This window comes from Eucalyptus grandis, chromosome 5 (genome assembly GCF_016545825.1).
Source record: "Eucalyptus grandis isolate ANBG69807.140 chromosome 5, ASM1654582v1, whole genome shotgun sequence".
Lineage (NCBI taxonomy): Eukaryota > Viridiplantae > Streptophyta > Magnoliopsida > Myrtales > Myrtaceae > Eucalyptus > Eucalyptus grandis.
Window position 1 is genome coordinate 45,084,001 of NC_052616.1, and position 17,579 is coordinate 45,101,579.

The 17,579-nt window shown below is 39.9% G+C and overlaps 1 protein-coding gene across 1 annotated transcript; it reads left to right on the forward strand.

The window, feature by feature from the left end:
* Positions 1-3,822: 3,822 nt before the first annotated feature.
* LOC120293944 (disease resistance protein RGA2-like) lies at positions 3,823-4,830 on the forward strand. Its single transcript, XM_039313769.1, has one exon. The coding sequence runs from the start codon at positions 3,823-3,825 to the stop codon at positions 4,828-4,830; it is 1,008 nt and encodes a 335-aa protein (XP_039169703.1).
* Positions 4,831-17,579: the final 12,749 nt, after the last annotated feature.

Consider the following 17,579-nt stretch of genomic DNA (forward strand, 5'->3'; position numbering starts at 1 on the left):
TCCAAATAAGCAAAACGACGTCGTTTAACACTAAGAAAAAACGACATCGTTTAGTTTGGCCAAATGCACAAGTGGATGGGGCAATGTCGTTTTCCTCCTCCACGGGTGCTTTTTTTTTAAAAAAAAATTACCACATTGGTTAAGCATGTCGCCGGAAAATGCCACGTCTCCATTTTGGCCGGTTTTTGGCCAGATTGGCACTTAAGTGTTTCATTTTACTCCGATATTGGCACTTAAGTGTACAATTTCAAAGTTATGGTACTTTAAGTGTCCCTCCGTGCCAAGTTATGACACTCCAGGTGTCCCAACCTCGATACAAAGGGATCAGGTTCTTCAGCTGAGAGAAGGACTCGGGAATCTCTCCTGAGAGCATGTTCTTAGACCAATCCAAAGACTCGAGGCTCTTCAAGTAGCCCAACTCGGGAGTCAGAAACCCTGCAAACGCATTCGCTCGCACAAACAAGGTGTCGAGATTCTGCAACCTGACATTCTTGGGTGGTACTTCGCTGCACAATCCGCAGTTAGCAGCTTGAGCCTAACGAGTTTATTCAAGTCACCAATCTCTGGAGGCAAGCCTCCGTCGTAGCTGTTGTAGTACCCGAGATAAAGTCCTCTCAGCTTCGTCAGGTTCCCGATCCGTGAGCTCAATGCCGGAGACGGCTAGGTGCTCGAGGAACTCCCACTGGCCCTACTCGGGCAGGATCTTCCAAGCGAAGTACTTGCCTCCGAGCTGCAAATGACGCAGCTCGAGCATCTCGGCGATGGCAATGGGGAGGTCTCCGGTCATGTTGTTATTGTAGAGGTCGAGGACGCGGAGGTTCTTGAGCAAGCCAAGCCAGGGCATGAACGTGACGTTGTTGGAGAGGTCGAGGTGGCGCAGCATGGTGAGGCGGCTCTAGCGGCGACGCTTCTCAACGATTGGCTCGAATGGGCACGAAGAGCAGGAGCTACGGGAGAGGAGCTCGTCGACCGAGCATTATCAGCTTCTTCTCCATTGAATGATGGCAGACCTTCTGCGCCATGTACGATTATCACCTCCACTCCAATCAGCCGATTGTCACATTCTTTCTGGCTTTGTTTTCCCATTATGTTTTCTTGATATGAAATTCGGCTCCAATGTGTGTTTCAACTGTGAACTTCGGCCATCATACTCTCTTATCGGCTTGGACAAATATTTTATCTTTAGGGCTGAGTCCGATTAATTCATTCAGGATTAAGGCCATTCACTTAAGCTGATCCGCCGCCAGTCCGATAAATATATAAATGTTCTTAATATTTATATGCAATGCAATTTAACGAAAATTATTTTTGTTTAAAGACTAAAATTAATCCTTAATTTTCTATATAATTAATGAAAGATTAAATGAATTGCTAAAATTTAGATGTTCAACAAATTTGAGTTTTCAACAGACCCCAACAACAGCTCCGATCTTTTGTTCCTTCCGCTAAAGAGTAACCTGCATTGAACTACAAGACCCCAGTTGTTGACGGGATTCACTTCCCGGGTTGAGTTTCAATTCTATCAATTTTGCTTTTGTCGCCTCTAGGTTCCCTCTCATGTGGCTCTTCTGCAGTGAAAAGGACTCCCCTATCACCGAGACAGCTTTTGGCTGATGAGATTGGAAAATTTAGGCGTTTTGGGGCTTTCCAAATTGACCACAGGGTTCGAGGCTGGGCTCGGGTTCTCCATGCTCATGCTCGCATCCATGGAGCCTGGGCTTGGCACTCTTGTACTTGTCCCTATGTCTGAGGTACCCTACGCCCGCACCCCAGTCCATCAATCTCAGGGATTGGGGCCTAACCTAAGTGGACTCGGGCATGGGCACCAAGGTCTCGGGCCCTATCTCAATGGACCCAGGACCAGGTCTTGCCCTCAATGGACCAAGGCGCAAGCACCGCCATTAGAGTCTCGTGCCTAGCTCCGACCTAGCCTTGATTGACCTAGGCTCAAGTGTCGGAGTCTAGGTCTCAGGCTCTAGGCTCCGAGGTTTTACCTTGATGGATTAAAGTTCGAGCGGCGGGGACTTGGGCTTGACCTTTGTAGACTTGAGCTACGGTGCTAGGGAGCCAAGCACGGGCATCAAGTTTTCGAGCTTGGTTTTGGTGGACCCAAGACTAGTGACTTTCCTAATGCTCAAGAGTCAAGGTTCTAGGCTTGAGGCCCCTGTCCCTATGCTAGCCCATGCTAGGTTTACTGGCTACCTATGCGCAAGTCACTAGCATTTGAATAGTGTAATTGATTTTCCATTTTCAGGTTCATTTTCAAATAAAATGACTTTTTGAAAGACATTTTTCAAAAATATCATATTTTCTGCGAAATAAACAAAATCTTAGTCTTCGGTCAATCCAAACTTCTTTTGTCCAAGGGCAAAGGAGGAGCAAATGCTCTGCTGTTTCCGGCATCTGGTAGCATGGGGGACAAAGCGGATGTGGTAAAGCTTTTTTCTCTTGTAAAGATCTCTTTCGGTAGTAATTGCGTTCTGGTACACAATCCACGAGAAAGACGAATCTTACAGTATTTGAGTTTCCATATATTTGTCGGTTCTAAGTGGGAGATAGGAGGATGATGCTTGATTTGTACTTTGCTTTCGAAATGTAGGGTATTTATACACGCTTTTTACTGTAAAGCGTCCAGCCTTGTCCGCTGTCCAAATCAATCTTATCTTCCTTAGAATTTCTACTTGGTGGAATAACCATGATTTCCTCCACCATATGCTCTTCAAACAAGCGACGGTTTTGGCAAACTACAGATACCAACGCAGCTGAGGTAATGTTGCTGCGACCACCACCTTATAATAGATTCAATGATGCTTCCTCAATCTATAATGGCTTTGGTATCATGATACGAATAAAGCAGAATATAAAGTTATAGAGTTGTTTTCTATATATGGTACAAGAGCCTATTTATAGGAGGCTAACTATAGTGACATAACATTACAATAAAAGATACAATCAATTAGAAAAAACGAGATTGCAATTTAAAAGATACATAGAATCATGTAATATATTTCAAACAAGAGTAATGTCAGTATGAGAGGTGAGAATGCGAGGGGATGCAGGAGTTTGCTCATGGTGGCGCTTCATTAAGAACATTACAGTAAACTAGATCATAGAAGTAGTCCACCAAGTTTGTGTGGACCACTCCCAAGTTGGAAACGTATTAAACTAGTGACAACGATGCCGTCATGTCACATTAATCCTAATTCCCCATCAAAGTATGTGCTGACATTATCGTATTGAACGTCTCACTGCTGAACGAATCCTCATTTATTTTCTCTATCGGTAGTTTTTCATTGTTGATTATGTCTTAGCAAATCCTAATGTGTCCTCTTTCGAAAGATGGCTTTAAACATGGATTATCCCCTAAATTCTTAACCCTCATTTGTCTTTCCGGTGGACTTTTAGTAGCATTTTTCTTTCCACGTTAGATCCCTACTCCAAAACAAACTCCCTTGACCATCCCCCAACTCCAATAAATTTTCAAAAGGAGAATGGCAGAGATTTTTTTTTTTTGTTTTTCATTGGTTTGCTTGCTGCTAAGCATACATCTAATGAATCGAGCTATCCTCGAGTGAGGGTATTTTCGTCTTTTGACACAGATCGGCTGTTTATAGGAGAAGGCGACGATAGGCGGGAGAGCATCCTCCCTAAACCGAAAACGAAAGCGAAAGAGAAAAAAGAGGAGGTTGCAGGGATCGATCCCCTTCACCTCCGAAGAAGAGCTATGGCGGCGGAGGCAATCGTCTCCAAGGTCGCTAACTTTTCGATGAGTTCGCAGAGGATTGACGATTATGGGGTCTTGGCGGCGAATTCTACGAGCTCATGGAATCCGTCTCAATTCTCCAGAATGTAGTGCACGACGCGGATGAGCGGAGCGTCGGAGACTTGTACATCACACGATGGCTGTGCGATCTCACGGCTACTCTGTATGATGCAGAGGACTTGCTCGAAGAATGGAACGTCAAAGAAGTCACGCGGCAACGAGAATCGCCGAGCAGATACGAGGAATCGATGCAGCAGGCAATCACCTCCTCTTCGCCTTCTAAAGAACGTGATTCAAGGCTGGAGATGAGCGCCCTCGCGAGGGATTTTAGGATCGGAATAGAACTCATCGCTGCTAAGAGGAGGTTTCTGGACCTGCGAGAGCGCACCAAGGATGTGCATGCAGAGAGAGGATCGAGGAATAGAGAGCGGTCGGACTCCTTCGTGCACCGGAAGGAGGAGGAGGAGATTATAGGGAGAGAGGATGCTAAAAGCGCAATTATGAAATTCTTGTTAGACTCCGACACTGATGAACAAATTTCCGTCCTTTCAATATGGGGTGAGAAAGGGATTGGAAAGACTGCTCTTGCTCGATGTCTATACGAAGATGACATGGTCAAGAAGCACTTTCATTTAAGCATTTGGGGTAACGGCTTCCGTAATCTTGAAGGGGAATTGCGAAAGATCAGGGGAAGAGAGACAACAGAGAGAGCAGATGACTTGTTCCAGTTGCAAAGATATCTCCTAGTTATTGACGATCTAAGGCCTGAGGATGCTGAACCATGGGGGAGCTTGAAAATTTTATTGATGGGAGGTGTCCGAGGAAGCAAGATTCTGATAACTACTTTCCATCAGGCAGTTGCGGACCTTACGGACACAACCCCATCTTACTGTCTCGAGGCCCTTCGAACAGAGTCGTCTGTTGATTTATTGATGAGAATGGCTTGTCAGGAAGAAGAAGAGACTAGAAATCCAATTAAGGTAGTTATCGGGATGCAGATAGTCAAAAAGTGTAATGAAGCCCTTTGGAAATACGAAAGATTGGAAGTCCATTATTCTTCAAGATAATTGGAGCTGATTGGTCTATTTTGAGGACGAGATTCCAGAAATTTCTGCAAATTTTCATAACCTAAGTTCAATCTTAAGCCTAGTTATATTCATCTCCCATGCCATCTAAGGCAGTGCTTTGCCTTCTGTTCATTGTTTCCCAGAGACTGGATGATTGATAAACAAATGTTGACGAGTCTTTGGATAGCAGAAGGATTTATCCAGCCTATAAACAACAAAGATCGGGACATGGAAGATATTGCTCATGCATATTTCATGGATCTAATTAGGAGGAATTTCTTCAAGACTGCACTAAAGATGAACTTGGAAATGTGACGTCTTGCAAGATGCATGATTTACTGAATGACCTAGCATGCAAGGTTACTGTAGGCGACTATTCTCAAGGACTCATCAGTCACTGCGGTCAATTGATGGAAGAACTCGCTATCTGTCGAGAAATTCAACTTTAGATTTATCACGGGGACATCCACCTACTCTACTCAGAATGAAATGTCTCAGGACATTCATCCAAATGGACCAAACAAAAAGCGGGTGGTGTGGAACTCAAATGGGTGAAAAAACTCTTTGCAAATTCCTTTCTACTTTCAAGATTTTGCGTGCCTTGGATTGGCATGATAATGTTACCGAGAAATTGCCAAGTCCCATTTCTGAGTCGAAGTATTTTGACATATCTGGATCTCTCTGAAAATGAAGGAATCGTAAGGCAACTGGAGATTAGCAATTGTAATGCCCTATCTTATATGCCACGAGGGATGGGCGAGTTGACTCTTTTGCGCACGCTGACAGATTTCATTTTGCCAGGGGATAATTCTTGCCCAAAGAGGTACGGTGGGCTAGGGAAGTCGAACAGGCTAAACAATTTGAAAGGAAGCCTCGGATTTGAAGTTAAGGGAGAAATAAAAGATGCAGTAGCAAATTCAAATTCCTCAAAATTGAACGAAAAGGATTACTTAGTTTCACTCGTATTAGTCTTTCCCGGAAAAGACAGCGATGAAATTCTACTCCAAGAGTTGCGGCAGAGCTTAAATCTTCGAAGCTTAGAAATAAGAGGCTATGGGGGCACAAGTTTTCCAAGCTGCATGTCTTGCATGCCCAAATTAGTTCAGCTATGGTTGTTTGATTGTGCAGGATGCAAAAGTCTCCCATCACTTGGCGAGCTCACTAGGCTCAAGCATTTGGAGAATGGTGAGCTACCTATAGCGGAGTACACAAGAAGTGATATTCATACCCTCTCATCACTTCCTAATCTGTCTATATTAAGGATATGGACAGAAAGACACCCAGAGTGCCAAAATTTGGTACGGAGATACTTAAGTGCCAAAAGTTAGGATATCGACACTTAAGTTCCAAAATTGAGGCAAAATGGATGAGGTAAGTGCTAACGGCAAGAAAATCCGGTCAAAATACTGACATGATAATTTTCTAGTGAGGCAAGTGCAAAATGACGAGTGCAAAACGACGTTATTTTGTATGCTGACGTAGCTAGACAAGTGAAAAGTGACGTCCTTTTATTACTAAGGTGACTAAATAAGTAATATAAAAATTAATTAAATTAATTTTAAACCAAAATTTTAAATATATTTAAAAAAAAAAAGATGAATAGCTACTAAGAGGGCTCAGCCCTCGTCGACGCCAGGAAAGGCTGACGACGATAGGGGGAGGTAGGGGCCAACGATCCCGACTGACCTGTGATGAGGGCCTATGAGCCCTTGTCTAGATTTTGGGCGAGGGTCGCAGCCCTCCCCCAGCCAAGCCAAGGGCCTTTATTGTCTAGGGGTTGCCCCAATGGGCGGCAGCCCTTGGCCCGGTTGAGCGAGGGCGGTGACTCTCTTCAAATCTAGGGAGGGTCGTGACTCTTGCCCCAATTCTAGGCGATGGCTCACGGGTCCTCGCCACCGATCGGCCAGGTCACTAACCCCTGGCCAAAGCCCGGCAACCTCGACCGACCCTCCCTCCATTATTGTCAGCCCTTCTCGACGACGGCGGAGAGGCGGCGGTGGCGATAGTTGAGCCCTTAGCAGCTGTTCATCTTCTTCCTTCTTTTTAATAAAAAAATTGGTTTTAAATTTAATTTAATTAATTTTTAAATTCAAATTCAAATTTGCACGAAAACGACATTGTTTTTGCATTTCTTTACTAAGTTAGCTCTCCTGCGAGCCACATATGCAAACAAAATTAATTAAAAAATCGTCACATAGGATTTCCAAGGGAATTCACTGGAGGTGACACTCAAGTGTCCCAATTTTATTTTATTTTTAAAGTGGCATTTAAGTGTCAATTTCCTAACTTTTGGCACCTAAGTGTCTCATTATGTTAAGTTTTGGCACTTGAGCTATTTTTTTTCTCTAGGATGTGGGAGCGTCCTAATTTGGAACGGATTCCACCACTTGCACATCTCAAGGAGTTGAAAACTCCCAAATTCCCATGGGAGCCGTTGTAGACGTTAGTTGCCACTACTGAATTCATGCCCTCTCATCACTTGTACATCTCAACGTTGGGGAAGAAGTGGCGCAGTAGGGGGTTGCCGGATGAGGGAGCCTGCAGTTCAGTCATGACTAGGTGCAAGTGGGTACAAAGCGCAGCCAGGGGCCAGGCGCAGCCAGGAGCAAAGCCGGCAGCGACTCCTTTTGTCTCCTTCTCTTTTCTTCTCAAGTGTGTTTCGCTCTGTGTTATGAGAATGAACTTGTCGACCTGGAATTATGAGGCATAAGTATGTATTTATAGTATTAACCTAGGTTGATTAGCTGGCTTGGCTCTAGCCTTATTGAAATAACATGCTATGATAAACTATTTCTTTCATTAATTGAAGCTCTCATGGGCTAACTTAGATCAATTATGACTCAATGGCCTTTCCTCTTAGCAAATTTCGGCCAACCCTAGTGTGTAAGGGTTTGGCAGAATTTTGCATGTTCATGGGCTGAATCAGGCTCAAAACCTTAAATATATTCCACCTCTAATTAAATAGGCCGAACCTAGCTCAATTAAAGCTTGGAGCTCCCCTTTTCAACTTGTAATTTTCGGCTACTATTGCTCTCCGCATGCTTGGCCGAATTTTGCTTGTTGTGGGCCTCCGTCCACGCAATTGACTCAAGCCCATTCACCACCACTGCTTCAATGCAATTCATGAGTTTATCTATTACTCATAACGCAACAGCTCCTAAGAGACTACATGCCATTTAATTAATCTAGTTTAACTATCAACACCGGTTTACGAAATGGCTTTCTGTTTTGATTGCCGGTTCTTGGAGAAAGATATTGGTCGATATTGCTCATATTACTATGAAGAGAACCCATTGAAGATGGAGTATGTATACTATTGTCGGGACATTTTTCTAGAACAAACCACTAGTTGATATATGTAGTAGACCTAGCCAGGGGGTAAACTTAGCCGCCTTTGTCACGGGCATTAAGCTTGATCATAGTTAGATGATGAATATTAGATTAGCTGATGGAATTGACTACTAACATATGATTTGAGGAGATCTATCAATAAATAGACCATTGATAGGTTATTTGTTATTGTTGAGTGGTTTTATTAACTAATCTCGTATGTAAAAAGTTTTGTTGAAAAATTATTATACTTTTTCGACATTTTATGTATATCTTATATTGAAAATGAAATGATTAGTCATGATATCATTTTGTAACGATACATAGTGAATGTTTGATTTGCTTAGAAGAAATGTATTACTCATTGAGCATGATAGCTCATTCCTTCATCTTACTTGTTTTTCAGGTTCTTCAACAAACCACGAATAGGATGAGAACATTATTGTAGTAGGACTTTTGGATGGTGGAGATTTTTTTTTTTTTTTTTTTTTTTTTGTGTATGAGTTGTATATAGTTATAATGATTTATTGAGTTTATGGTTTGTAGGATGTGTGCATATATCATTTTGGAAAATAATAGAAAACTCTGATATGGTAATCAGGTGACTTATTTTTTTTTTATCAAATACATAATTTATAAATGTATATATTTCGATAAAAGGTTGAGTATGGTAACATTTGAAACTGCGTCCTTTTGGGAGAAATGATGGCTATTGAAGAAAAGATGCCTATTTTTGATGAGTTGTGTGACAATATATACTTAAATAATGAGATAACTCTCTCAGCGGGATATTTTGTCTTCGGAAGATACTGACTTGGTCATTGAAAGGACATAACTGCCAAAATATCAAACGAATGATAGGAAAAGAAAGACGTGCTGGTTCGCGCCATGCCCCCTCATCTGGGAGGGGAGGGATTCGAAACTCCGTGCCCCCATTGTGCGACTAAGGTGGAGTGCCGTGGGACGTGGACCCCCGCGCTAGTGCTCCCCTTGGTTTACGCCACCGGCTGCCGGTTGTATGGTGATTCCAGGGTTAACAAAAAGAAAAAGAAAGAAGAAGAGAGAGAGTGGGGGAAAGGTAGACAACAAAATGGTCTAGCTAAGTGCAAAGATCGTCGTCTTCTTGATGTTGCTCATTACCTTATGTTTCACATACATCTACTGAAAACTTTTTGTGGACATGCTGTTCTTACAGCTTGTTTTTTAATTAATCAGCTTCCAACCTCCGTTTTGGGGGGGAAACACCTTTCTCCACTTTACATCCCACTCGTTCTCCATTTCCATTAGCTCTACTTGTCTTTGGTTGTGTTTGTTTTGTTCATTCGCTGACTCAAGGTCTTGAAAAGTTGGACCTCCCGCTGAAAAATGTATCATCGTTGGATATTCTCGAACTCAAAAGAGTTACAAATGTTATGGTCCTACTCCTTGTTCTGTGCTTATGTCAGCAATATGACATTTTTTGAGGACCACCATACTATAACACTTAGACGGTCCCTATAGTGCCTCCTCATGATAACGAGTGTGTCTTACGGACACTTCCTCTAGCATCATCCATAGGATTTCAGTTTGCTTATCGCACTTGCCATAGACATGAAGCAGCTCCCATTATAGTAGTACAACCATTACTTGATTTATCTATTCCCTCATCAGTTGATGTGTTGTCTTTTGATTCTGATCATGATCCCTCTATTGCTACTCAAAAAGATACACGTTCTTGCGTTGGTTGTCCTATGGATTGTTATACATTTTACTTTGATTGTCTTCGTACTCATCACTCTATTTCCAAATTTATGTCTTATGATCTATATCTCCTACCTTTTCCGCCTTTGTCTCATCCTTGTCCTCTATCTCTGTGCTTAGTAGTATTGCTGAAACTCTTGCTCATCTTGGGTGGCAACAAGTCATGGAAGATGAAATGAAGACACTCATTGAGAACCGCACTTGCCAACTCACTACCTTACTTGTGGAAAAGCAACATGTTGGTTGCCATCGGGTTTTCGCCGTTAAGGTTCATCTTAATGGCACACTTGATCGATTGAAGGCACTATTGATTGCCAAGGGATATACTCAAACCTATGGTGTTGATTATGATGATACTTTCTCACTTGTAACCAAAATTTCATCTGTCCGTGTCTTTATTTCTCTAGCAATGCATTTTAAGATGGTTTCTTCATCAATTGGATATCAAAAATGTGTTCCTAGATGGTGTTTTGACTGAAGCGATATATATGGAGTAACCTCCAAGGTTTGTTGCTCAATGGGAGAATCTAGTATGTCATTTACATAAGGCATTGTATGGACTAAAGCAATTTCTTAGTGCTTGGTTTAGTAGGTTCAGTAATTCTGTTATCAAGTTTGGATTAAAGCAATATCAAGTAGATCATTCAGTCTTTAGTTCTGTCTCCTTAGTTATGTGTATTCTTTTGGTGGTATATGTGGATGATATTATCATTACTGGTAGTGATTTGAATGGTATCCAACGACTTAAATAATTTCTACATACACAGTTCAGTACTAAGGATATGTGACATCTATGGTATTTCCTGGGTATCGAGGTTGCCTACTTGCATAAAGGTATTAATTTAACCCAGTAAAAATATGTACTTGATATCTTGATGAGGTTAGGCTTATTGGAGCAAAACTAGTTGATACTCCTATGGAACTCAATGTGAAACTTGATGCATAACATGGAGGATTATCACATGATCCAGTGAAATATCGAAGATCGGTTGGTAAACTGAATTATCTTATTATCACGAGACTTCTTGTATCTTTTGATGTCAGTGTTGTAAGTTAATTCATGAGACTACTCATTGGGATGCTATGCTTCGGATTATCAAATACTTGAAAAGAGCACCAAGTAAAGGACTATTTTCAAGAATTATGACCATATGAATATCATAGGTTTCTCTTATGCAGATTGGGCCAGATGTCCTACTAGTAGAAGATCTACGTCATGTTATTGTGTATTCCTTGGAGGTAATTTGGTTGCTTGGAAGAGCAAGAAACAAAATGTGGGTAAGTACACTAGAAATGCAAAAAAAAATTGTGTAAGGCGCTCATTTTGATACCAAAAGTTTATTTTGGATCATTTAAGTGCGAAAAATTTTCAAAAACGATCATTTCAGTGCCAACGCCAACCTGGTTGGCCGAAAATCAACGTGGCAATTTTTTTATTAATTTTTGAAGCCAATGTGGCTCGCTGGGAAGTATAGTAAAAACCTTAAATCCCCAAATTAAATAGAAGTAGAAGTTCAATATCCTAAATCCATAATTTAAGCACCTACTTTGATTTTCTCCTAAAATTATTAGCTCGATCTTGCAAATAGAGAATATAAACTTCAATAGTGGCTCACATTCGCTCCAAAAAAACGAATTAGATGGTGAGTGTTATTGTTATTGTGGGCTACCAAGTTCGAGAAGAACATCTGGACCCGGTTGAATCTCGAGATAAGATTCCATAGGTGCGGCAGACATAGAAAAAGCTCGAAGTGCAAATGTTTCCAATGCATTGATGCGAAATTTTCCAGTTGGGCAGCAAAGATGATTTTGGAGTTACTTGGAGACCGACATCAACCTCCACCTACATCAATGGACGAGTTGGAGGATGTCAACTCAATGCAAGCTCAAACGAAGGGTTTAACATCTTTAATCGACCATTTGAAGAAGGAGATTTTAAGGCAGAAAGAAACTTTTATCGAGCAGTGATTGTATTGTTATTCTCTTGTGTAATATATTGAAATGTGAAGTGAATAATGAGAAAAAGTTTGTATGTCTATCATAGTTGAAAACGTAGAATATATATTTTTATTGGATTATTTGTAAGTAAAGTGTGCTCTTGGTTTACTGCAATTTTTGTATGAAACAAAAGGTTTTGTTACAATCTATGGTCAAATGAAAGGTTTTTAAAAGTTTTTTTGCTTTGCTTAGTTATGTATTGTCAATATTCATTTTGCTTATTTTTTGCTTTAGATGTAATTCTTTGCTGCATTTTTTTTTTAGTAACCCAGGGAACCTCCGCACGCCGCTTCACGGTGGAGAGTAAACCCTGGGATGAACTGGGCTCCCACCACTAACCTCAGCCACGGGTGAATCGCGCAACTTGCACTGAAGCATTGGCCCACACGAAGTTTCAAACCCTTCCCCCTTTGCGTATGGAGTACCAGGCTCTTAACCAGCGCGGCCACCGCAGGCGGTGGTATTCTTTGCTGCATTTTTTGTTTGGTAATGGTTTGCTAGTTTGCTAGTTTGCTACAACGATTATTGCAAACCATGGTGAAATTAAGAGATTGTGATAAATTCACAATTAGCTATTTTAGTGCCATAAGTTATAAATAGTGATCGCTTGAATGCCAAGTTTTTTTAGAAGTGATTATTAAGTGTCAATTGTTATTAAAAATGTGATCACTTGTGTTGCACAAGTTTTAAAAATAGAACATATTAGTTTCAAATGTCACTTGGCTTGCACCAATCGTTGTGCATCTTATTACACTAGTTGGGTTGGTGGTGCATATTGTTCTTACATTAGCCCATACAAGTGTTGATGCAACAAGATGCACCAGCACTCAAAATTACACCAGAGTTGTGCTGATGCATCCTGTTCTTGCACCAGCTTGTATGTGCTTAAGCAAAAGAATGTAGCGCCTAAAACTACGCCAAAGCATATTGGTGTATTTTGTCTTTGCACCAGTACCCACAACTTCAATCGACAACAATATATACACACATTACTTCTAAAAACAATATCAACCTCATAACAATGTTGCATCGGTAGTAAAAAATTTATACAACACAACATTGATTGATTCTTTACAAAGAATCAATAAATTGCCATTTGAATTACCAATCGAAACCAAGACAAGAGAAAATAACACAAACAGCCATTGCCACTAACATTGATTGACTCTTTACAAAGAAAAAACATATCTGACTTCGCTCCCTAACCACTCAAGGTTCAACACCCTCATCAAAAAAACAATGTCAATATGCACCCTCCTCAAAAAATAATGGCAGCAACTCCCATCGATGAAGATACAATGTCTAACACCCTCCTAAAAAAAACATAAAAGGATACCATGTCTAGCACCCTCCTATCAGTTAATATACACAATACCCTCACCTCATTTTCCTTATGGAACTTTGAATTGATTCATAATCCAAGCACTCTTTTGAACTAGACATGTAAGTTCTTTAATTGGCCTTTCTGTCATATCATTTTCCTTGTTCTTGGTAGCGGCTATTTTCTTTCTAGGTGTCATGTGTTAATCCGTAGGATCACTATTACTCCCATGATCAATTGATTGAAATGAAACTAGTGCTGGGTTCTTTTTTTATGGCTGTTTTGGAGCTATAGCTGCTATCTTCTTCTTTGGAGTACTATTTTTTAGCTATGCCCTTGATTCTTGAGTTGGCCCACCTTAAGAGATAAACACCTCCAAAGTTCTCCTAGGCTACAAGAACATAGCCATATTATCAACCAAATGAATTGAAGTATCACAAATTAAATATATGAGCCCTACAAATCTTACATTCAAAATAGTTATTCCAGTATGTTCATCTGTTAAATCCCATAATGATATTACCTTATCTTTTTCCAATAGCCCCTTTTGTTCATTGTGGCGTGTCACTTTCAACAGCAACCTTTAGGGAAGCAACTTGTGCAACTTGTGCAATTGCTCGTCTTCTCACCTAAGACACATATAATAAAATTAAATTTCAGCCCATAAAAGACAAATACAGCGATATACAACTTATAATATATTTTTTCCTCATTTGTTCAACAATAGACTCAATTGTTGTTATTGTTGTCTTACTTGTACCAATCATTGTTCCTACACTTGAGCCTACAATGAGGCCTTTTGTTGGCCCTTTATTAGGCCCTACAACAGTGCATTGTATCGAGACTATGGCCAACTAAAACAAATAATTGGACATTTACTCATTTTCATGGTGGAAATAAATAGAGAAATTTTTTCAAATTAATTACAAGTGCATGACAAAGGAAAATGATAAGAGAAGTAAAGCATGGTCAACCATTAAACTTTATCGAATATGAACTAAAAAGTTCTAAGGCAAAGAGGATACTTACCTTACAGTAGGGCTTTATGTCTTTCCTCTAGTAAATCCAATAACAAGCTCTGTAGTAGGCCTTGTTCTTAGTCCTAAATTAGCCTTTGTATTTTGTTGTTGATGTTGTTTTTTTCCAGCTCACAACCTTTCTTATTATGCCATTCCTTGTGACAATATGATCATTTTATCTTTACCCCAGTTCTATTCATCCTCTGACTTGATGCTTTTTCATGCTGCATTCTTCGTCTCCCTTTTGGCTTTCTTATTTGTTTCTTTCGTAGCAAAGGTAGAGGGCCTTCGCGATTTATTTGTTCCTAAAATTTACTACTTCTGATAGGCTGCATTATGAATTGGTATAAAGCAAGGTAACTTTCCTTCGTCAACTACAACAATGCATGTTTAACTAATCTAAAATCAGCCATGTTGGTACTCTTCGTTTTTTGCCAAAACTGCTTTTGCAGCTTATTTCATTTGAAGTTCTTTGACCAGTTTGCATATATGTCCCTCACGCACATTCTATGCTTAGCATATGGCATCAATTCAACTAAATCAATAACGGGTCCCTACAAAAATTCAAACCAACAAATACAAGTTAGAAAACATATGTAAGTAATTAATATTTAAAGGGAATTAATTAACAATAATATTACTTTCTATTGGTTACTCATGAATGTCCATCCTCCTCCATTGGCTATCTTAATGTTAACCATTAATTTTTTGAGGAACCATGACCACATATCCTTGTTCTCTATCTTTACAACTGCCAAAGTTATTAAAAACATTTAATTGTTAGCATCTCTTCCTATAACAGCCAACAACTCCCATTTGTATAAACCTTTCAAAAAGCATCCATCCAATTCTACAACTCTTCTATAACCAGCCAAAAAACCTCGCTTGCATGTATCAAAACATATATAAAATCTATCAAATCTAGGCCCACAATTAGGTAGTGACATCTCCACAACTTCTACATACGCCATACTTGATAGGTTTTGAGGCATACATTTGCTAACATAATCCTATACCTATGCATATTCTTTCTTATATCGACTCATCAATATTTTCATCACTCTCAGCTTAGCTCTCTTATATCGATTATTCACTACATTAACCCTAATTGCTTCTTCACTAATAGCTTAAACTAAGGACTCTTGATCTCGAGTATTACTTTGATAGTATTGAAAAAATGTTTTAACAACTACATACTTGTTATCCTTCTATTAAGTATGCTCATCATGGAATGATCTAATCCGAAATGACTCATTCTTACTCAGCACGTCATTAAGCTTCCATGGATAATTGAGTTGTAAGCACTTAACCCTAACAAATTCATTCATACTTATAATGAATTTAACACTCCTCTATTCAGCAATGGAGCTCTTGACAATAGTTTCTTATAATTGTTTGGCATTGTCAAGTTTCATGTCCACAGACAAAATAGGTTTACAAACAGTTGGATCGTAGCAAGGGTACTTACTCTTTTTTTCTACACATAGGTTCTTCATTATCATTGCCAAGCTCATTCTTTGAACCAATAATTTTATCGCCGCTATTTTCTTTATCTTCACTTCTATTACTTTCAGCTGGAGCTCCATCTCTATTTATTTGCTCAGGTCTTTCTTTAAAGCTATAATTTTTTTTTCTGAGAAATTCCCTTTGCTTTTGTCTTGACTATGCAAGTTCATCATTATCTTCATCACTTGGGAAATTTATTGTTGCCAAATATTTATCTTTTGATTCACTAAATACAACAACTTCCTATTCTAATCTAATGAAGTCTTCATTGTCCACATCTTCACCCAAGATTTTAGGACATTTTCCTGTTTGCTCATCTCTATCAATATAACTTGTCTCCCTCTCCTCCCTCACCTGTCTCTCGTTTTTCCCTCCATCTAACCTAAACTCATCCCCAACCAAATTGCTCGCTTGAGTAGGATCCCTCACTTCTCTTCTTTTAGTGGTTTGCTCATCCGCATCCTCATCCTCACCATCATCATCATCACTATAATACTCAACATATACATTAACTTCATCATCATGAAGATAATAGCAAATGATATCCTTAATACCATTATCATCATTAGAAAATCTCAAACCATCCTTCAATTCCTTCCTAGGAACATAATAATGCAGTTTTTGCAATTCACATCGTAAAAAATACACAAAATCCCTCACAAAATCAATATGTGATGACTTTCTAACATTGACATAGATAGTACCTTCATTTGCACTGGCATATTCCCGGTCATCGCGCCAATAACAAACTCCCCACCATAGCAAAGAATGACATCTACATAATTCTCGTCCACGTCGATGCTACACCCAATGAGGAAAAAAATCATTAATTTTTGGGACCACATAGTAGAATTAGCAACTTCACATGCAGGTCCTTGTTGTTTTATCGAAAAGAATAAAAGCAACCAATTTATTCAATTCGGTCCCCTTATAGAAACAAAAGAAGCCGAATTGAATAAATAAATTGATGTCCCTACCACTTATTTTTCAATTCAATCTCATTCAGTCCCCTACAGAAGTAGTCCAACTAATTAAACAAAATGAGGTCCACCATTGTTTCCCTCCAAGTCGAACCCTCATTTTCTCCTTCGCGCTCTATTTTTTTTATTCGGTCCCCACAAAAGAAATCGAATCATGTTATTAAACAAAAGTGAGGTTCCCACCACTTTTCCTCCAAGCCAAGCCCTCAATTTGCCCTCCACGCCTTAATTTACTTGTCGGAACCCTAAATTTTCCACCCAATTGATCTATGGAGAAAACATGACAAAACTGAGTGAGTGAGAGTTGGGGACACGGCCACCAATCGATGGCGAACGAAGGCACAACTATGATGGTGATTGAGCCATGGTGGGCAAGCAACAGTGGGGGAGCAAGCTACGGTCGGCGTTGGGCGAGGGTCAAAGTTCGTATGCAAATGACTAACCCTATTTCACTCCCCCTTCAGCGATGCCATTTTGGTCACATGAGCTATGTAGCATCATTTTTGCAAGGGAGTCCATGTATGATGGCAAAACGACGTTGTTTCATAGGGAGAAATGAAAACGGCGTAGTTTGTGTCATTCCATGTGGACTGCCTTCTTAAATTTTTGCCACGTTTTTTTTAATATAAAAGTCACGTAACCAATTTGGTTAGAATCTCTCATCAGTGGCACCAAAGTGATCTTTTTTCATCCAATTTGGCACTTAAGTGTCTAGCGAAAACTTTTGGCATCAAAGTAAACGTCGGACACAACTTTTGGTACTTTTAGTGCACTTACCCCAACAAAATGTAGTTTCTCAATCAAATGCTGAAGCAGAATATAGAGCAATGGCACATGTGACAGGTGAATTGTTTT